Below are 23,383 nucleotides of genomic sequence, written 5' to 3' on the forward strand. Positions count from 1 at the left end.
CTTTGGTTCAGATGTTAATACTGATGACACCACACAAACACATACACCAAATAAGCCATGAAATGGTTTATTACTCACATAATGGGGCCAAATACTTGGAAACGGAACAATATACCTATAAGTAACCTCTGAGTTAGGGAAGAAATCACAAGAAAATTTAGGATATATTTCAAAGAATATGGCTTTTCCACTTTTCTTTTAGAAAACAGAGTAGGAGAGAACACAAGGCACAACAGAAAATTTTTACAGACCAATATCACTAATAAACACAGACACAAACACTTTTAAACAAATATTAGCAAATAATACTCAGAAATATGTTAAAGGTTAATATATAATTACATTATCCTAGTAATGCAAGGTTGGTTTAACATTTGAAAATCAATCAATGTAATCAATAACATAAGAATAAGGGAGAAGGACTATATGATTATTTCAATAGACGTAGAAAAATATCTGATAAAAGCCAATATTCTTTCATTCATGATAAAAAATTATCAGCGAAGGCTGAGATGGGCGGATCATGAGGTCAGGAGATCAAGACCATCCTGACTAACACGGTGAAACCCCCTCTCTACTAAAAATACAAAAATTAGCCGGGCGTGGTGGCGGGCGCCTGTAGTCCCAGCCACATGGGAGGCTGAGGCAGGAGAATGGCGTGAACCTGGGAGGCGGAGCTTGCAGTGAGTGGAGATCGTGCCACTGTACTCCAGCCTGGGAGACAGAGCGAGACTCCGTCTCAAAAAAAAAAAAAAAAAAAAGAAAAAAATTATCAGCGAAGTAGGAATAATAGGAAACTTTCTCAGCCTGATAAAGGCTATCTGTGAAAACCCTACAGCTGGCTGAGTATGGTGGCTCATGCCTGTAATCCCAGCACTTTCAAAGGCTGAGGTGAGTGGACTGCTTGAGCCCAGGAGTTCAAGACCAGCCTGGGAAACATGGTGAAACCCCATCTCTATTAAAAATACAAAAATTAGCTGGGCATGGTGGTGTGTGCCTGTTGTCCCAACTACTTGGGAGGCTGAGGTGGGAGGATCCCTTGATCCCAGTAGACAGAGGCTAGAGTGAGCCATGATTGCACTACTGTACTCCAGCCAGAGCGACAGAGTGAGACCCTGTCAAAAAAAAAAAAAAAAAAAAAAGAAAGAAAAAGAAAAAAGAAAAAGAAATAAAGAGAGAAAGAAAAGAAAAATTAAAACCTACAGGTAAACTTATAATTGAACATTTTCACTCTAAGATTAGGGAAAGAGACAAAGGACAATAATGACCACTCCTACCACTTTTTTAAAAGACATCAAACTGGCAGTCCTAGCCTGTGCAATGAGGCGAGAAAAAGAAACAAAATGTATACAGACTGGAAAGGAAGATGTAACACCATCTTTATTTGTAGAAAAAATGATTTTATCCTAAGCAATTAATATTGCATGTTTACAGAATACAAATGCATAAAGTCATTATGGTAAATTCTCATTATTTATGGTGAATATGGTCTCTAAAGTTGTCCTGAACATAAAATTAGTGAATACTACTGAACATTTGCTCTGATGGGAAATATAGGTTTAAGTTCCTGTGAGACTCTGGAACAATATTTTTAGTCAACTAATACTTAACCTTGTTATATGTGTGTTTCTGTTTAACGGCATCATGAAAAAAATATATATATATAATTGATTTATCAACATCAAACTCATGGCCAACAGCACTGTAACTCATGCCTCAACAAAGCTTATCTAACACATGTCATTCCTCTGTGATGTCAGGCACATCTTCTTACGCTTGGGAGCATTAGAGAGCACTTCAGGCCTGCCCCTGGGGGGCACTGTAAAGAGCAAAGTCAAAAAGCACAAAATGCACAAAAAGCACAAAAAGCAACAAAAAGCACAAAATGCAATAAACATGGCATTAAATATACTGTGAAAAGGATACTTGTTTACTTTCTGATAACTGAAACAAGAAGGGAGAGTATTGCCTTGATTAACCTCAGCTGGGAACATGTGCACTGGGGGCTCAAATTTGTCATCACTTTGTATATATCCACAAATGAATGTGGGGACTACAAATGGATTTTAGTGAGTAGGCAAATTATACAAAATCTGCAAATAATGAGGATCAACTATATATAAAAGTCAACTGTATTACTATGTATTTGCAAAAAAAAACTTGGGAATGAAAATTTAAAATAAAATAGCAAAAAATATAAAATGCTTAGGAATAAATCTGCTTCAAAATAAAATTTAAACTGAAACCTACTAAATTTTGCTTTAAAAATGATCTAAATTAATGAAGAGCTATCCCATGTTCATGGATTGGAAGATCTTCTCCAATTCATCTATAAATTTAATATAATCCCACTAAAAATCCTAAAAGTCATTTTAAAAATAAATTGCCAAGCTGATTCTAAAATGTATATGGAAATGCAAAGACCTAGACTCACTAAAACAATGAAAACAATTTTGTAAAACAACAAAATTTGAGGGGTTATATTACCTGTCTCCAAGGCTTACATAGAGCTACAGCAATCAAAACTGTGCAGTAAAATTTGTGTAAAAATAGAAAAACTAAATAAATGAAATAGAACAGTAAGTCTAGAAAGAGACCTGCACATATATTGGTCAATTAATTTTCCAAAAATAAAATTGCCAAAGCAATTCAATGGGGAAAAAAGCCACTTTTTGCACCAAATTTTGCTGGAATGCTGGGTTTCTATAGAGAAAAGAAAATGAAGTTGTATCTCTACCTCAAACCATTCACAAAAATTAATTCAAGAAGAATTATGGTCGTGAATGTAATAACTATAAAGCTTCTAGAAGAAAGTAGAGGAGAATATCTTTGCAAACTTGGGGCAGGAAAACTGTTTTAGAGAGATTATAAAAGGCACTTGACATAGAAAATTGATGAATTGGACTTTCTCATAACTCAAAACAAAAGCATTGTATCTAGTATGTATAAAGAACTTACATGTATCAATAATAAAAAGACAATTCAAGTTAGAAAAGTTGGCAACAGATCTGAACATTTACTTCATAAAAGAAGATATAAAAATGACCAAAAGACACATAAAAATGTGATTAATATCATTACACATCAAGGAAAATAAAATTAAAGCAACAACCTGAAGAGGCCACACTAGAATAGCTGAAAATTAAAAAGTTCAAAACAACAGATGTTGGCACATATGTGGAGCTACCAGAACTCTCTATACATTGACGGAAGGAGTGTAAAATTGTACAATCACTATTATAAAAAATTAATGGCAGTTTCTTATGAAGTTAAACTTCAACTATTCTGACTCAGCAGCTCCACTGCACAAAAGGATTTGTACAAACATGTCTTCAATCACAAGAGCCCCAAATTGGAAACAACTCAATAGAATGGATAAGAAAATCATGATACATTTATACTAAGAAATAAAAAATTATTGATACATGAAACAATATGAATGATTCTCAAAAACATTATGTTGGGTAAAACAAGTCAGACACAAAAGAGTACCTATTATATGCTCCCATTTACAGAAAGTTCCAGAACAGACAAAACTAATCAATGGTGAAAGAAATTAGAACAATACTTGCTTATAGGGGATGGCCAAGGATTGACTAAGAAAACTTTTCTGAAGTGATTAAAATGTTGGAATTCTTAATTGGGATGTTGATATTTTCAAAATTCATCAAATTATACACTTATGTGCATTTCTCCATATGTAAACTTTATCTTTTAAAAAAAATCCTTGAAAGATCTCTTCTGTACACAAAAAGCCACTTTCAAGTACACACACATACACACACACACACACAGAGGCTCACTAACACATTAGATTGTAAAAAACGAAAGTCCTAATTGTTAGTGAATATATGGAACAACTGGAAGTTGTATTCTCTACTTGTGGGAGTGTAAACTGATACGAATCACTTTAGAAAGCAATTTGACAATATTTAATGCAGTTGAATGTGTCCATATGGCTCAGCAATTCCACAGTTAATTGCGTACTCCTAAAGCACGCATGTGAACAGGCATATTCAATGCAGCATTGTCTGTACTAGTTTTAAACTAGAAATCTCCTGATGCCCACCAACAGGAAAACAGATACATAAATCACTCATGAGCTGTACAACCCAATATCAAATAGCAGCAAAAATGAAAGAAGTGGAACTACTCCCATCAATGAGTATAATCCTCAGGAACATAATATTGAGTGAAAAAATGCAGAAGAATACATATTGCATGGCCCCATTTATATAAAATTAGAAAATATAAAAACTTAATTCAATAAGCTCCCTATGCATTTATGCATAAATAGGAACAGCCAGAAAATATGAATGAGGCCAGGTGTGGTGGCTCATGCCTGTAATCCCGGCACTTTAGGAGGCAGAGGCGGGCAGATCACAAGGTTAGGAGATTGAGACCATCCTGGATAACATGGTGAAACCCCGTCTCTACTAAAAATACAAAACTTAGCTGGGCATGGTTGTGTGCTCCTGTAATCCCAGCTACTTAGGAGGCTGAGGCAGGAGAATCGCTTGAACCTGAGAGGCAGAGGTTTCAGTGAGCCAAGATCATGCCACTGTACTCCAGCCTGGCAATAGAGCAAGACTTCGTATCAAAAAAAAAAAAAAAAAAAAAAGAAGAAGAAGAAGAATATGCATGAATAAGCACAAAATTCAGAATAGTGGTTACCTGGAGGGAGGGAAAGAAGGTGCACAGGGGCTCCACGTCTACTTGTAATGTTTGATTTTTAAAATCTGAAGCAAATGTGGAAAAATATTAAGATGTTATGCTTGGTGGTAGATACAGGGCATTTATTTGACATACGATTCTTCAGGCATTTCTGCACACTGAAATATTTCAAGATAAACAAAGAGAAGAAGTCGACTCTCTGAGGGCTCAGGCTTAGAGGCACTTGTATATGGGATTAATAAATAGTTTCATTGTCTCCTGAAGAGAAATGGCAAACTATTCCACTCCCCAAGGAGTATATTTATTCTTTAGGAGTAATTTATTCTTTGGAGCTTTGAATATACCTTAACTCTTTCCATAAAGGATTTGAGGTATTTTGCAACAAACGACACGTACAATGAATCATGAAAACATAAACATAAGTAGAAAATCAGGATCAAATATACTAAACATTCCATCAATACTGGTTAACACAGTTACTGTGATTAAATTTCAAACTTGGCTCTGAAGTTCTTGGCAACAGTAACCACTCCATCTCCATCTGACCCATAAAAGCAGATTATAAAAACTAACCTTTGTTCTTCAAGATTTAAATAAAATATTTTCCTGAGTAGTCTGTCTTTATTCTATTTTGCATTTTGCCTGCAGCTAACTAGCCAGATTCTCTGTCCCCCTTCTTTCTCTTTTCTTTCCTTTTTAAATTTATTAAATAAACTGTGAGATGGGAGAATAAAGCCCAGGTTTGCCCAAAGAGATGAATAGGATGTTTTTTGGTCTGTCAACAAACTGTTAATGATAGAAAATCATGGAATCAAACCAAGAGAAAATATAGGTGAATCATTAGCTGCTTTCTGAATAAGCAGTAAATTCTGAATTATGATGAATGAAATCACAAAGAAAAACAATAGGAGAAAAACAGAAGGAAAATCACAAAGAAAAACAGAAGGAAAAACTCAGATAAAAATGAAAATAAAAAGGCAAGTACAGACCGGGTGCGGTGGCTCATGCCTGTAACACCAGCACTTTGGGAGGCCGAGACAGGTGGATCACAAGGTCAGGAAATCGAGACAATCCTGGCTAACACGGTGAAACTCCGTCTCTACTAAAAATACAAAATAATTAGCGGGGCATGGTGGCAGGCGCCTGTAGCCCCAGCTACTCAGGAGGCTGAGGCAGGAGAATTGCTTGAACCCGGGAAGCAGAGGTTGCAGTGAGCCAAGATTGTGCCACTGCACTCTAGCCTGGGCGACAGAGTTAGACTCTGTCTCAAAAAAAAAAAAAAAAAAAAAAAAAGAAGGAAAAGAAAAGGCAAGTACACTATGATAATCTTATTTAGCAAGTGAAAGGTTTATTCTCTTAAATATAAAGATAGCATAAACAAGTACTGCTATATGCCAATGACTCCAAATTCTACAATTCTAGCCCATCTACACTTCTCAACTCCCAACTCATATTCACACCTACTTAACACCTGCACTTGGATATTTAACAACCATCTCAACATATGCTGAGATGTGTGGTATATCTTCTATATATTGTACATGTTGAGATACATTGTGTATTCCATAAGATGGAATTCCTGATTCTTCCTCCCAACAGATGTTTCATTCACAGATTGCTCTCATCTCAGTTGATGGCAACTCAATCTTTTCGGTAGTCCGAGCCAAAAACGTTGGGACCATCACTGACTAATGTTTCTCATACTCCATATGCAATTCTGTCAGTAAAGCTTGTTGGCTTTATCTTTAAAATACACCCATGATCCAACTACTTTTTGACACCTCTGCCGCTACCACCTTGATCCAAGTCACAATTATCTCTTGCCTAGAACAGGGCAGCACCTTCCCAACTGGTCCCCCTAATTTATTTATTGTCCCCTCCTGAAGTTGATTCTCTACACATTATTGCAATGAATCCAGCTGCCAATATTTTATACTTTAATATGTATATCCTTAAATAATACACAGTATTGTACATGTGTACTTATACATTTATGCTAGTATTTATACTGCACACAATGTCTACAACATGCTTCACATGTAGACACAGTTGAGAAATTCTCATCTTTTATTTCCTATTCCTCAGCACAATGACAAAACATGAAAGTAGATCAGGAATGACCATGGACATCAAAATTCTTCCCAGATGCCAGATCCTTAAGACTAACAGTGAATGTGGGTGCTGTTTACTATTTATTGGCTGAAATACCCTTAGGTGTGTTTTTTTTTATCCTCTCTATGCCTCAGTTTTCTAGTGTTCAAATGGGATTGCTATCATATATATATCGCAGCATTAGGAAATTAAATGAGAATGTATATAAAGAGCTGATAATAGTGCAAGACATTGCTCAACGAATCTTTGTTGTTAAGATGGTTACTCTAGCGGCCGGGCGCGGTGGCTCAAGCCTGTAATCCCAGCACTTTGGGAGGCCGAGACGGGCGGATCATGAGGTCAGGAGATCGAGACCATCCTGGCTAACACGGTGAAACCCCGTCTCTACTAAAAAATACAAAAAACTAGCCGGGCGAGGTGGCGGGCGCCTGTAGTCCCAGCTACTCGGGAGGCTGAGGCAGGAGAATGGCGTAAACTTGGGCGGCGGAGCTTGCAGTGAGCTGAGATCCGGCCACTGCACTCCAGCCTGGGCGACAGAGCGAGACTCCGTCTCACAAAAAAAAAAAAAAAAAAAAAAAAAAAAAGATGGTTACTCACTGAAGAGAATATGAATCCCAGTGCATTCCTGCCCAATCAGGAATAGATCAGGAGCATGGTAGGGCTGCACTGTCTTATGTGCCAGGCCTTCAGTGGAATGATGCTCAGGAAGTGAGGAGCTGATACCAGCACCATCCTCCGACTCAGCAGCACAGTTAACCAGCCTCAGGTCCACCTGCACACGTGGTAACCATCCCCAGGTCTAGCAGCACACTTCACCATCCAGCCACTGTACCAGAACATGGGGTAGAGTATCTCCCTAAATGGGAGTACTGAATGCTTCTGCTTTTGAGGCAAATGCAATTTTGTTTCTGCATAAGATCCCTTTTGGAAAAAAGCAATTCTTCAGCACACATTAGCCTAGAGAGTCTCAGACTGTGGATTTGCATCTCTTCCCCTTCCCTGAAAACCCTGGAAAATTCCAAGTAGAAATGGCAATTTGTTCCCTAGATCACCACTCACTCACAACATAGGACCCTCACTTGATCCCTAACCCAGCAGACCCAGGTCTCCTTGTCTTTTTATCTGGGGATTATCGTCACCCAGGAACTTCAGAAAGCAAAATGAGCTTGGAGGGTAAAACTAGATGGGAGGACCGCCATTGGAAGTTTGAGACCAGACAAAATAAGGATTCAAGAAGTAGAAATCAGTATGGGATGGTGGGAGCAGGTAGGAGCGAAAGGGAACTCAGGTAGGAAGGAAGGAGAGACGAAAGCTGAGGAATAAAGAGGCTTGGTTTCAGGGACAAGAGAAAGACCCTATTACCAGGCCTGAAGCAGGTCTGGGTAGAGCCAGCAGTGGCTGGGACTGCTTGCTGCCATTTCATTGAATGCTGACTTAGTGTTCCTAAAATTCCCAGGATGGCTGGGCCAAGAAAGCATGTGAGTGTCAAGTCTCTTTAGCATCAGGGATGGGAGGGTTAGGGGAGGAGAGACATGCAGGAAGCTGGACAGAGTATTAAACAGCCAGACCATTCACCTGCAAAGCCTAGAGTGGGAAGACTCCCGAAGAGTCACAAGTTCTTACGTCTTTCCAATCTGGCAGAAGTCCACAGACAATACACTTTTGGTTCTCCTCTCAATATCACTTTCAAGCTGGGATCTCATTTCTATACCAAACAAGACATAAGCCCCAGGAGAGATAACTGTTTACTAGCCAGATGAGAAATGGTCCATATGTTTCAGTTTGGAGAGGCTAAAGGATCAGAAAGCAAGGCTAATAGCTCCTCTGCCCTAGGGCACCAACCCTTTCAACCTACATCCGAAAGAGTAATAATTAAAGCTCAATGTATTGGGTGTTTGCTGTGTGCCAGGCATGACGAGAAATGCTTTACATGTATTGTTTCTTTTGATCCTCATGACTATCTTAAGAAGTGTGTGCTATTAGGAGGAAACTGAGGTTACACACTAGTAAGCTGATGGCCTAAGTGCCAAGATGAAAAAACCAGGACAGCCTTTTAAGGCTATGATCAGAAAAATGGTAACCTGTTAAAGTTAAGCATTCCTTCTGGGAGAAGAGTAATTAAGAGATCTTAAGGATGTGGGTCTTTCTCAGAACCGCAATAGCAGCTTACCTAGCTTCCTTTCAGGTGTCTCTGCAAGTCTCTGCACGTCTTTGCTGTCGTACATCTTCTAGTCCTGTTTTCCCATATCCTGGTGGTCCTGCTGACATAATAGCTGCTAGGTAAAATCTAAGCAAACTGAAGAATTCAGTTTATTTATTAAGATTGTTTTTCTGAAGTGGCATAATCTCTAGCTATGGTAATAGGCTCCTACTACCCTTCTCACCAGCATGAATTTGATCTTCAAATGAAATTTTAAAAATTAGAACCCTTCACTCATGCATCCCTAATACTTCTGAGGCACAGGTACACATGCATGTCTATTAAGAGCCCCTGAGAGCTAATAAGGGAAGGAAACACCTTGCAGAGAAGCAGACTTACTGATTTGTAACAGCATTTTGCAATCACTCAGGATCTCCTAAGACAAAACATTTTCTTCCTATCCCAGTTTTGACTCATTTTCATATTTTCTGTCCATAGTGATTCCCAGGACCTCCTGTGGTTCCCTGAGAATGCATCCCTAGAAGAATGGGGCATCCTCCATATAGGTGAACAGCAGGGACCGTACCTAACTAAAGAGGAACATACAATAAATATGACAATTCTGACTGAATTGAGGCAAACATACTTTATTTTTACTAATTTATTAGTAAGTTTATTCTTCACTCATAAAAAGAACATATTTTTGGTTTTGAAATCATGACATAAAATAAAAAGGGAAATAACTGAAAATTATCAGCTAAAAGTAGGTAGATGCAGCTCATGCTGAATCATCAGCAAATACTACGTGCTTTGGGCTGTAGCAGGGCACCAATCAAAGCAAGAACCAAGGATGCAGTGCCACGCCAGCTCTGAAAACTGCTTAGCTCCCAGAGGTTGTTTGGTCATCACATACAGGAAATTAATCCTTCCTTTCTCCTTTCCTTCTTAACTTTTAGCTATGAGAACAGTGGGCAATAATGCTTTAATACTAGTCTTTCTAGTTTATAGGATAGTGTTGTTGTTTTAACATGTATAACCTGCATATTTTCAACCTTCAAAAAATAAAACTGCCAAAATCAACTGTAACTAAAGGCCATCTTTATTTTTGGTCTGTTATCTGCTGTAGGCAGAGCTTCATATAGGAATTTTTATTGCGAATTTCTATAACTGCATCCCTAACAAGCTCAATGAACATCTGTGGCCAAAGCTTCTGCAAAGCCTCATTTTTCATGTTGATTTCTGTGGCTTCCTTCACAAGGTCTTCTATATATGTTTTACAGAATTTCTTCTTTTCCTTTATTTCCTGTTTAAAAAAAAGAAAGTTTTGCATTAAATCATAACTAATCCAAAAGTCAAAGCAACAATTAGCGGAACCACAAAAAATGGAAATAATTTATTCTGACCCCCATCCCTCCCCCACCTACTCCTCAGAGCAGGAATACTTTCCTAGTCACTGCTGACAGAGAGTTCTGCTTCAGTAAAGATAACAACAAGGGCCTCAGTCCTTCTCAGTCTACTCCTACCTCTGTTGGACAGCTCTGCTAGAAAATGTGTTTCTTTACTGGAATTGTTGAATCATAAGTACTCTTTCTCCTATCTCAGTTCAGGTCATTTAGCTCATACAAGTCAGCTGAATGCAGACTCACAGATTCCTGTGGTAAATGTATCAGGATACAGATAGTGATAATTTCAATTGGTATGATATTAGTTAATATCTATGTAACACTTTAAGTACCTATACTCTGAATTTACCCTCTATTACGGAAAAGCATAAAATGGTACACTACACTGACTTATGCAGCCTTGACCATTTGGAGAAAGTTGGGGGAAAGTGTACAAGGAGGAAGAGTAAACATATATAAACCTGAGATCCAGTACATTGCCTTCTAAAGAAACAGGTCTCCCACTCAACTTCTGGGTCTGGCAGTGTGCAAATGAAAAACCTGGTTCTAAACACAACAGAGGAATTTTGGGGCCAGAGGATATTTGAGCATTGTGCCCCAATTTCATCACAGAGGCTAAAACAAAGTGATTTTGTTTAATGCAAGAGTTTAACATTTATTTTGGCTATTGATACTTCTGGAGAGCATCAAGGCATGATCATGGAAAGTATAATATATATGGAAGAATCAATGTAACACATCAGATAATCAGAATTATAAGGGAAGTAATGCACATCAATGAAGAAGGAAAGTAATAAATATCAACGAGACAATAGATTTAACTACTTGGAAAAGGATCCATTTAAATCTTCAAGTCAAGTCAAAACACCAAAATAATTTCAAGATAAATTAAATGAGTTAAATTTAAAATATCATAGGCCAGGCATAGTAGCTCACATCTGTAATCCCAGCACCTTGGGAGGCCAAGGCAGGAGGATCGCTTAAGGCCAAGAACTCAAGACCAGCCTGGGCAACATAGTGAGACTCCATCTCTACAGAAAAACAAGAATAAAAAATTTAGCCAGGTGTAATAGCACATGCCTACAGTTCCAGGTACTTGGGAGGCTGAGGTGGGAGAATCGTTTGAGCCCAGGAGTTCAAGGCTATAGTTTCAGCTATGATCATGCCATTGCACTCCAGCTTGAGTAACAGAGTGAGACCCTGTTTCTAAAAAAAAAAGAAAAAAAATTTGGCCTGGGGCAGTGGCTCACACCTGTAATCCCAGCACTTTGGGAGGCCAAGGCGAGTGGATCACTTGAGGTCAGGAGTTCGAGACTAGCCTGGCCAGCATGGTGAAACCCCATCTCTACTAAAAACATAAAAATTAGCTAGGGTTGCGGCACACGCCTGTAGTCCCAGCTACACGGGAGGCTGAGGCAGGAGAACTGCTTGAACCTAGGAGACGGAGGTTGCAGTGAGCTGAGGTCATGCCACTGCACTCCACCTGGGTGACAGAGCAAGACTCTGTCAAAAAACAAAACAAAACAAACCAACAAAATTCTAAAAATTGCAGATATTGTCATTAAAATTATACCTACGAAGATTTCTAGGAAGTCCTAGCCAGAACGGTCAGGCAAGAGAAAGAAATTAAAAAGCATCTAAATAGGAAAAGAAGTCAAACTATCTCTCTTTGCTGACAATATAATTTCTATGCCTAGAAAATCCTAAAGACTCTGCCAAAAGGCTCTGGAACTGAAACAATTTTAGTAAAGCTTCAGGATATAAAATCAATGTACAAAATTCAGTAGCGTTTCTATACACCAACAACATCCAGGCTGAGAGTGAAATCAAGAACACAATCCCACTTACAATAGCCACAAAGACAATGAAATACCTAGGAATACAGCTAACTAAGAAGGTGAAAGATCTCTACAAGGAGAACTACAAAACACTGCTGAAAGAAATCAGAGATGATACAAATAAATGGAAAAACATTCCCTGCTGATGGATTAGAAGAATCAATATCATAAAAATGGCCATATTGCCCAAAGCAATTTACAGTTCAATGCTATTCATATCAAATTCCCAATGTCATTCTTCACAGAATTAGAAAAAAATTCTAAAATTCATATGGAACCAAAAAAGAGCCCAAATAGCCAAAGCAATCCTAAGCAAAAAACAAACAAACAAACAAACAAACAAACAATAAAAAACAAAGCCAGAGGCATTATGCTACCTGACTTCAAACTATACTATTAAGCCACAGTAACCAAAATAGCTTGGTACTGGTAAAAAACAGACACATAGACCAATGGAACAGAATGGAAAACTCAGAAATAAAGCTGCACACCAAAAACCATCCGATCTTCAACAAGGGTGACAAAAACAAGCAATGGGAAAAGGACTCCCTATTCCATAAATGGTGCTGAGATAACTGGCTAGCTATATGCAGAAGACTGAAGCTGGACCTTTCCTATCTTTCACCATATACAAAAATTAAAAGGGATTAAAAATTTAAATGTAAGACCTCAAACTATAAAAATTCTGGAAAACTCTTCTCGATATTGGCCTTGGCAAAGAATTTTTGGCTAAGTCCCCAAAAGTAATTGCAACAAAAACAAAAATGGACAAATGGGACTTAATTAAACTAAAGAGCTTTTGCACAGCAAAAGAAACTATCAAGAGAGCAAACGGACAACCTACAGAATGGGAGAAGATATTTGCAAACTATGTATCTGACAAAGGCTTAATATCCAGAATCTATAGGGAATTTAAATCACCAAGCAAAAACCAAATAACCCCATTTAAAAAATGGGCAAAGGACATGAACAGGTACTTCTCAAAGGAAGACATACAAGTGGCCAACAAGGATACGAAAAAGTGCTCAGCATCACTAATCATCAGAGAAATGCAAATCAAAACCACAGTGAGATACCACCTCACACCAGTCAGAATGGCTATTACTAAAAAGTGAAAAGACAACAGATGCTAGCAAGGCTGTGGAGAAAAAGGAACTCTCATACACTGCTGGTGGGAATATAATTAAATTAGTCTAGCCACTGTGGAAAGCAGTCTGGCGATTCTTAAATAACTTAAAACAGAGCTACCATTTGGCCCAACAATCCCATTACTGGGTATATACTACAAAGAAAATAAATCATTCTACCAAAAAGACACATGCACTCGTATGTTCTCTGCTGCACTATTCACAATAGCAAAGACATGGAATCAACCCAGGTGCCCATCAATGGTAGACTGGATAAACAGAATATAGTATATATACACCATGGAATACTAACTACATAGCCATAACAAAGAGTGAAATCCTGTCCTTTGCAGCAATATAGATGGAACTGGAGGCCATAACCTTAAGCAAATTAATGCAGAAACAGAAAACTAAGTTGCATGTTCTCACTTATAAGTGGGAGCTAAGCACTGAGCACACATGGAAGACAGGAACAACATAAATATGGGAACAATATAGACGCTAGTAGGGGTGTGGGTTAAATAACTACCTATCTGGTACTCTGCTCATTACTAGGGTGACAGGATTCATACTCCAAAACCCAGTGTCACACAATACTCTCATGTAACAAATCTGCACTGTACCCCGTATCTAAAAGATAAAATATTTAAAAGTAAAATAAAATAAAAATAAGAAAGATTCGTAATAAGAAAAAATGCTTACATCATAATGTTATGTGAAAAAAATAAAAATGTTCTGATAGGGTTTGGGTTATAGGAATGTATGATTTGTCAAAACTCAGCAATTGTACACCTAAGATGTACATTTCACTATGTAAGTTTTACCTCTAAATGGTAAAATTTACAAAGAAAAATACTCTATAGAATACTGAATTCCAATTAATGAAATGCACGCTAAATTATTTAGGCAGAAGCACACTAATGTCTGCAATCACTGTGAAATGAATTTAAAAAATCCCAAGGTAGACTGATGGAGGGATAGATACATAGATATGTGATAAAGTAAGTACACTGTATAGTACGATGCTAATAGTTGAGTGTAGGTTTTGGATGTATGGATGTTTATTGTAAAATTCTTTCAACTTTGCTGTATGTTTGAAGTTTTTATTAAAAAGTTAGAAAAGAATGCATAAAAACTATTGAAGGAAATATATTGAAGTCTCATTAAGATTGTTTCTGAGTTCTTGGCTCACGCCTGTAATCCCAGCACTTTGGGAGGCTGAGGCGGGTGGATCACGAGGTCTGGAGATTGAGACCATCCTGGTTAACACGGTGAAACCCCATCTCTACTAAAAAAAAACCAGAAAAAATTAGCCAGGTGTGGTGGTAAGTGACTGTAGTCCTAGCTACTCAGGAGGCTGAGGCAGGAAATGGAGTGAACCCAAGAGGCAGAGCTTGCAGTGAGCCAAGATCGCGCCACTGCACTCCAGCCTGGGCGAGTGAGACTCCGTCTCAAAAAGAGAGAGAGAGAGAGAGAAAGAGAGAGAGAGAGGGAGAGGAAGGAAGGAAGGAAAGGAAGGAAGAAAGGAAGGAGGGAAGGAAGAAAGAAAGAAAGATTGTTTCTGAGTTCTGAGAATATTAGTATGTTTTCCTCCTTTTTAATATGTTTATTCTTTTTCCCAATGCTTATGATTTTTAAATTTAATTTAATTTAATGTAACTTAATTTATTTTTTGGAGACAGGGTCTCACTCTGATGCCCAGGCTAAAGTGTAGTGGCATGATCTCTGCTCACTGCAACCTCTGCCTCCCAGGCTCAAGCGACCCTACCACCTCACCTTCTTGAGCAGTTGTGACCACAGGCGTGCACCACCACACCCAGCTAATTTTTGTATTTTTTTGTAGAGACGTGGCTTTGCCATGTTGCCTAGGCTGGTCTCAAACTCTTGAACTCAAGAAATCCACCCACCTCGGCCTCCTAAAGAGCTGGGATTATAGGCATGAGCCACCGCACCTGGCCCAAATGCTTATGATTTTTAAAACAAAATATGTTTTAAATTCCTGATTAATTAATGTAAGTTAATAATAAGTCCAAATTGCACTAACTTTCCTTAACAGAGGCATATTTTAAGAATTTTCTTATGACATATAAGGCACCTCTAAGTAATCACCATTCATGGGTCAACATGCTGATTTGATATAGTCATGTACTAAAACAATAAGTCATAGATTGACCAATCACAGAAGTATGTACAGATTTTGATGTGTGATAAGCAACAAATGGTTCCAGCTGGCCTCTTCTCTGATGAACTTCTCTCACTCTGAAATACTACAATTTGAACCTTAGCCACCTATATATACTAAGTTAGCTTGTTGATGAGAACAGAATGTAGCTGCTCCCTTTTAGCACTCAGTAAATCTGGACTACAGAGGAACTCCTACAAAGAAGGACAAGTGTGACTCACTAGAGATCAGCAACATTTTAGTTTGCTCATTTTAGAGCAATATTTTACAAGCAATGCATTTACAAGTAGAAGGCACAGAGCACATTTAGTGAATGCTTCTTTTACAGATTTCTAAATTGCTTAAAATAGAATTTTGAATTTAAAAAGACAAAATTCTAGTTAAGATTGGAAGATTTTTTATAATAATTTAGGATAACAAAAATTAAAACAAGTAAATGATATATTTTGTTAAATCACTTACATATTATACAAATGAAAATAATTCTTCATAACTGGCACAGTATAATTTACAGTGCTTTAAAATTTTCTGCTATAGTTACTTCCATTGTTTCTCTAGGAACATGTTGATACAGAATTGTATCTTCTATAATAATCCTTGATTTAGTAACTGTGTTTGAAACCGCATTTTTACTTCATCATTTCTCCTCTCCTCCAAGCCAATTATTCTGCATCTCCTTACAATATACCCTATAACTTATCAGGTGTCTGCCAGGACAACTCACTCAGCCTGTCCAGGATGATCCCATTGAAAGCACGTTAGAGACACCTCTCTTGCCCTGACCTGTCAAGGAGTTGTTGCTCCTTGGGTAATGCTTTTTCCATTCCCAAATGCTTTCATATGCTCATCTCCTTTTGTCTCACAATATCCCTGTGGGATTCATAAAGCAAGTATTTTACAAGTTCAATCCTGATGAGATAAACTCTATACAATATTGTTTATATTATTTCATTAAACTAGAATTTTGTTGTTATGAAGATGGTTTGGGAAAAAGAAGGTCAACAGTGGGGTTTGTTATAGAGCAATTTTAACTATAATGGTACTTGTATTGGGATTTAATCCATATCTCCATTTTATATTTGGGAAACAAGGTCTATAGAGATTGAGAGATCTGCTCAGGATTAAGCATCTTCTATTAATACTTCCATAGAGAAAACTCTCTAATCTAGCCCTTGAAGAACTTACAGTCTAGTTGGGAGATGGCCTGCACATATAAAAAGTTAACTAAAAACATAAAACAGTAGATACATGCTGAGTAAAATGTTCAGACAGCAAATTACGAACAGTGCTCAGAAAAGAGAGAGCCCTTTGCAATGGGATGGTCAAGAAAACTTGAGAAAGCACCATGATATATTGTGAACGTGTCCAAGGTCAGAATTAGGACTCCATTCCAGAGGTGGCTCAGTCAATAATTCAACATGACCCTCAGTAACTCATCTGAGTTTCCAGTTTTCCTCATCTAAGAATAGGATTACATTCTTTAAAGTCCTTTTCGGCACTATGATTCTATGTCCATCTTAAATCTTTTTTAGATGAGTCAGGAGAATAGATGGACAACTACCAAGCAACAGATTTATGACATGTATAATGAAAAGGTCTGCTTAACCTGATTTGGAAGAACTTACCTCAATTAATTTTCTCAACAACTCAGGATGTATGGAAGACAAACTGAGCACTTTGTGCTGCAGTGATTTAAATATTTTTCAAGATGTAAGGAGCGTGGTATAAGTGAAGGAATGCTAGGCTGTGAGTCGAGAGAGTGATTAAGGGACTTGAGCAAGGTCTTTCAAGTACTCAGAAGTAGAATCAGGGGCTCGAATCCACATCTCCTGATTGTTAGATTAGTGTTTCTTTCCAAATATTTTGGGGCTTCAGATTCCTTCTTTCCTCTTTAAAATTTCTCAAAGCAGGAGTCAACATTCCCTGTCTTTACTTCCTCTCTTGCCCTGACCCGTCAAGGAGTTGTTGCTCCTTGGGTAATGCTTTTTCCATTCCCAAATGCTTTCATATGCTCATCTCTTTTTGTCTCACAATATCCCTGTGGGATTCATAAAGCAAGTATTTTACAGGTTCAATCCTGATGAGATAAACTCTATACAATATGGTTTATATTATTTCATTAAACTAGAATTTTGTTGTTATGAAGATGGTTTGGGAAAAAGGTCAACAGTGGGGTTTGTTACAGAGCAATTTTAACTATAATGGTACTTGTATTAGGATTTAATCCATATCTCCATTTTATAAATGGGAAACAAGGCTTACATGACTGCACTGAAGCTATCTGTTTTTAAAAATCTGCATGCCTGTAGTTTCAGCTACTTGGAAGGACGAGGTAGGAGGATTTATTGTGCCCAGGAGTTCAGGGACAGACTGGGCAATGTAGAGAAAAAAACCACAATCACCTTGGATGACTGTCCAATTTACCAAAACATTTTCCTTTATGGTTTGTGCATCTATGGTGTTAAAAAATCATAGCCAACCCAATCAAGATCATAAAGATTTTCTCTTCTTATTAAAATAAAAACTTGAAACTTTTGCTTTTAATAGTTGGGTTTTTATTTGGTCTGGAGTTAATTTTTTGTTGCATGGTGCAAAGAAGGGGTTCAATATGCTTTTCTGATTGAATATCCCATTTTGTCAGTATCATTTATCCCATTAGACTATTTCTTTACAACCACCCTGTTTTAATTGGTAGGTATTTATAATATGCCTTAATATCTAATAGTGCTAGCCTTCTTCTCATTGTTCTTCTTTTTAGGAGTTTTTGTAGCTAATTATGTTTATTTTTCCACATGTACTATAGTATCAACTTGTCAAAAAGCCTCAACAAAAAAGTTTTTGGTATTTTCATTGAGATTAAATGAAATTTTTAAGTTAACTTAAGGAAAATTGACATATTTTGCTTGAGATTCTTATCCAAAACATGTTATGTTTTTCCATTTGTATAAATCTTTTGTATGCTTCACTAACGTTTGAAAAGTTTTCTTTTTATAGATCCTGTATATTTATTATTAGGTTATTGTAAGATACATTATCTTTCTGTGTTGCTACTGTGAGTTCGGTTTTTCCTTATATCTTCTTTCTGCTTATTACTTGTAATATGGAAGCTGTTGACTTCTGCTACATTACTGAATTTTCTTATAGCTTTTTATGATTTCTAAATTAATATTCTTGGGATTTCCAGGTATTCAATAATATTATCTGCAAATATAAGTTTACTGCCTTCTTTTCAAATAACCATTGATTTCCTTCTCGTTTCATTGTATTATCTGTATTTAGAAAAATATAATAGTGATATTAGGCATCCTTGCTTGATACTTACTTCAGTGATGCATTGGTATTGTAGTCCTGTCTAACAAATTACCTCAAACTTGGCAGCTTAAAAGAACGTGCATCTATCAGCTCAGTTTCCATGTTTCAGGAACCCAGGCACGGCTTAGCTGGGTATTCTGCTCAGGACTTCATAAAGCTGAAATGAAGGTGTTGGCTAGGTTGTGTTTATTTCTGAAGCTCAGAGTCCTCTTCTAAGCCTAAGTGGTTGTTGGCAGAATTCAGTTCCTTGCAGCTGTGGGAATGAAATCCCTGTTCTCTTGTTGGCTGCTGGTCTGGGGCTGTTCTCAGGTCCTAAAAGCTTCTTGCAGTTCCCTGCCATGTGGGCCTCTCAAAACATGGGGGCTTATTTCTTCAAGGCCAACAGAAAAATCTTTCAGGGAAAGCCTGAATCCTCTCTTTTTTTTTTTTTTTTTTTTTTTTAAAAGGGGTTTCCCTTTTTTGCCCAGGCTGGGGCGCAGTGGTGCGATCTCGGCTCGCTGCAAGCTTCGCCTCCCCGGTTCACGCCGTTCTCCTGCCTCAGCCTCCCAAGTAGCTGGGACTACAGGCGCCTGCCACCACGTCTGGCTAATTTTTTTGTATTTTTTGTAGAGACGGGGTTTCACTGTGTTAGTCAGGATGGTCTCCATCTCCTGACCTCGTGATCCGCCCGCCTCGGCCTCCCAAAGTGCTGGGATTACAGGCGTGAGCCACCGCGCCCGGCCGCTTGAATCCTCTTTTAAAGGACTTGCCAGATTAAGTCAGACTCACTCAGGATGATCTCCCTCTTCATTAACTCAAAGTCAACTGATTAGGGATATTAATCATGTCTGCAAAACCCCTTTACCCTTGCCATATTCTACTGGTTAAAGGCAAGACACGGGTTTTACCTACACCCATGGGAGGGGACTATACAAGGTATGGATACCGGGGTGTGGGGATCACAGAGGCCACCTTAGTTAGAATTCTGCCTACTACTTATGCTAGTGTTTCCAGAGTTTCCCCATCAAGCATAACACTTACTATCCAATTTCCATTTATCCTATTGATTGAGTTACAAAATTAAGAATAGGTATTGAATTGTGTGAAATTTCTTTTCAATGTCTATAGAAAGAATCATGATTTTTCACATTAGATCTATTAATTCACTAATACTGAATTTTTCCTGCCTTTCTAGGATAAACTACTCTTGGGTATAATGTTTGTTATTCATTTAATGTTCTGCTGTATTCTGGCTGACAATATTTTAAAAAGAGTTTTGCACCAATATTTTTAAATGTATGGTTTGGCTTTTTTTTTTTTCCTATGCAATGCTGGCATTTTTGGAATCAATGTTATGCTGTCTGTATTGAAAACATGGAAGAGTTTTCCTTCTTTTTCAATACTCTCAAACAATTTTAAAATCATTAGAATTCTCTGTTTCTTAAAGAGTTGGTAGATTTTACTGTGGAACTGTTCTTGGTTTAAATGCAGCTCTTTGATGTTTTACTAAATTTCTTTAATGTAAATTGGCATGTTTAGATTTACTAAATATAGTTGGCCCTCCATATCCATGGGTTCTGCATCTGTGCATTCAAACAACTGCAGATTGAAATTTTTTTTTAAATCACATCTGTACAGACTTTTCTTGTCATTATTCCCTAAACAATACGGTATAACAACTATTTACGTGGCATTTGCATTGTAGTATTATAAGTAATCTAGAAATGATTTAAAGTATATGGGAGGATGTGCCTTGGCTACATGCAAATACTATGTACTATGTCATTTTTTATCAGGGACTTGAGCATCTGTGCATTTTGGTATCTGCAGGAGATCCTGAAACCAATCCCCCATAGATACCAAACACAACTATATACATATTAATTTTTTCACTCATAGAACCAGCTGTATTCAGGAAGAGAAGGAGACATAATCCTGCCACCTTGGCTTTCATTTTCTTCTTTTGGCAACACTGGGAAACCCCTATTGGCCAAAGGATTACGTTCAATCTCTTTCGCATTGTTCTCTTACTATCTTTCTGGTCTCATCTTTTAACACTGTCTACCTCAATCTCTGAACTTCCACAACGATGACCTGCTTATAGTTCCTGGCCCTCTCCTTACATGTTTTATACTTCTATGCCTTATTTGCACTGTGCTATTTGCCAGAACTGCCTCTTTCCCCTTTGCAATACAGCTATATTTTATCTTTTAAGACTCATAAACAAGACACTCTGAACCTCTGACCACATAAAACATAACGGTTTAGTTCCCATTTTCCTGGCTGAGTGCTATATTAGGAATAGAACAGGTTGAAATTGTATGATTAAGTAATTATAAGAAAATGGTGTAGAATGAAAGATACGAATTAAAACATCAATGGCCCCAGTAAGGCGAACAAAAACGGAGGTCCTGCTGTGTTCTCTGATGGTCTGGCATGACGTAGCTAAGTACCTACAGCAAGCCTATAACCTACTTCTTACACAGATTGGGACCCTTGGTTCTGCTCTGGGTTCTAGATTTTTGCTACAGATTTACAGTACAGATTTCTTTTGAACATTTTTTTCTTCTGCTGAAATAACAATACTGAAACCCTTGGTTCTTCTTCATTTCAGGGCTCTATTTCTCCCTAATTGCCTGGGTACCTTCTGTCCCCGGCTTTGTAATATAAGGTTGACAAATATTCCAAAACAAAAAAGTTATCTTAACTGAGGGTAAAATGTACAACCCCCAAATTCCAAGCATGTGGGATATATCCTGGCATTAAATTGCAAAGATTAACAGTAGTTTTACCTCTAGCTTTTCATTGTAAAAGTCTCTCGTAGTATAATTTAATGTAGCACGATTTGTGTTTTCTCCTACAAGTCTTTTGCTGTCATTATTTTCTTCGTTGATAATACCAGGTTTTTTTCCTTTGGATTCTAGCAGATACCGAAATTGCTTTTTCCTGTAGAAAGACAGTAAAGAGATTTAGAGAGTTACTTATCAGACTTACTAAAACATGTCTATTTTTTGTTGACTTTAGAGGGGAACATATACTTTTTTGAACATATATTTTAATGAGTTTGAGTTTATGATTTATTTGAGTTCAGTTTGGTACCCCAATCTTTCTACTAATTAATCTATTCAATCCCAATTGTTTTATCCATAACCTACCAGTCATCAATGAAAATATGTCTCAAGCATTTCTAAAATGGAAAGCACTCTCCTTTAATAAAAATCAATACAAAAATTAATCACAGAGCACAACACAACCCAAAAAGATATAGTAGGTCAAACTTTCAAAGTCTTTATGTCCCATAAAACATGCTAATTACCACTTATAAATCACACAAATGGTTAATAATTCCATTATGCAGTTTGGTAATATTACTCATAGCTAGAAAATGGAATGGGATCTTGGCTCAAGTTTAGGCAAAACCAAAATAACCCAAAAACCAAAAACCTCCAATTGTGAGCATATCATGGGAAGATTCTAGTAGGAGGTTAAATATTGAAACAAGAAGCCTCATTTGATTATGAAGAGGAACATATACAGTGATCACAGTATAACTTACAGAGCCATCAGCCATGATTCATCCTCATGAAGGTGGATTTTTGGCTTCCACCACTTAGGATGTCTCAAAATGATACTACTACTTTACTGTGAACTGTATACTGAAGATTGAGGGCTGAAGAGGAATATAACTTTTTTAAAAATTTATTTTTCTCTGATCTAAAAGTATAACACAATCATTTTAGAGATTTTAGGAAGTACAAATTTGAAAAGTATAAAGAAATGGATAAAAACCACCCATAAGTTTTCATAAATTAATGATGTTCACATTTGAACAGGTAACCTACAGAATGGGAGAACATTTTTGCAACCTATCCATCTGACAAAGGGCTTATCTAGAATCTAGAAAGAACTTAAACAAATTCACAAGAAAAAAAAACAACCCCATCAAAAAGTGGGCAAAGGATACAACAAACACTTCTCAAAAGAAGACATTTATGCAGCCAAAAGACATATGAAAAAATGCTCATCATCACTGGTCATTAGAGAAATGCAAATCAAAACCATGAGATACCATCTCACGCCAGTTAGAGTGGCGATCATTAACAAGTCAGGAAACAACAGATGCTGGAGAGGATGTGGAAGAATAGAAGTTCTTTTACACCGTTGGTAGGAGTGTAAATTAGTTCAACCATTGTGGAAGACAGTGTGGCAATTCCTCAAGGATCTAGAACTAGAAATACCATTTGACCCAGCAATCATTACTGGGTATATACCCAAAGTATTATAAGTCATTCTGCTATAAAGGCACATGCATACATATGTTTATTGCAGCACTATTCACAATGGCAAAGACTTGGAACCAAAATGCCCATCAGTCTTAGGCTGGATAAAGAAAATGTGGCACATATACATCATGGAATACTATGCAGCCATAAAAAAGAATGAGTTCATGTCCTTTGCAGGGACATGGATGAAGCTGGAAACCATCATTCTCAGCAAACTAACACAGGAACAGAAAACCAAACATCACATGTTCTCACTCATAAGTGGGAGTTGAACAATGAGAACACATGGACATAGGGAGGGGAACATCACACACCAGCGCCTGTCAGGGGGTG

General features: G+C 37.4%; 1 protein-coding gene across 1 annotated transcript; it reads right to left on the reverse strand.

The window, feature by feature from the left end:
* Positions 1 to 9,572: 9,572 nt before the first annotated feature.
* On the reverse strand, positions 9,573 to 22,118 carry LOC112627503 (leucine-rich repeat-containing protein 49-like). The gene is made up of 3 exons (XM_025389819.1): positions 22,084 to 22,118; positions 21,560 to 21,713; positions 9,573 to 10,229 (listed from the first exon to the last, which is right to left on the reverse strand). The coding sequence occupies exons 1-3, from the start codon at positions 22,116 to 22,118 to the stop codon at positions 10,026 to 10,028; spliced, it is 393 nt and encodes a 130-aa protein (XP_025245604.1). The 3' UTR covers positions 9,573 to 10,025.
* Between the last annotated feature and the right edge of the window lie 1,265 nt (positions 22,119 to 23,383).

This window comes from Theropithecus gelada, chromosome 7a (genome assembly GCF_003255815.1).
Source record: "Theropithecus gelada isolate Dixy chromosome 7a, Tgel_1.0, whole genome shotgun sequence".
Classification (NCBI taxonomy): Eukaryota; Metazoa; Chordata; class Mammalia; order Primates; family Cercopithecidae; genus Theropithecus; species Theropithecus gelada.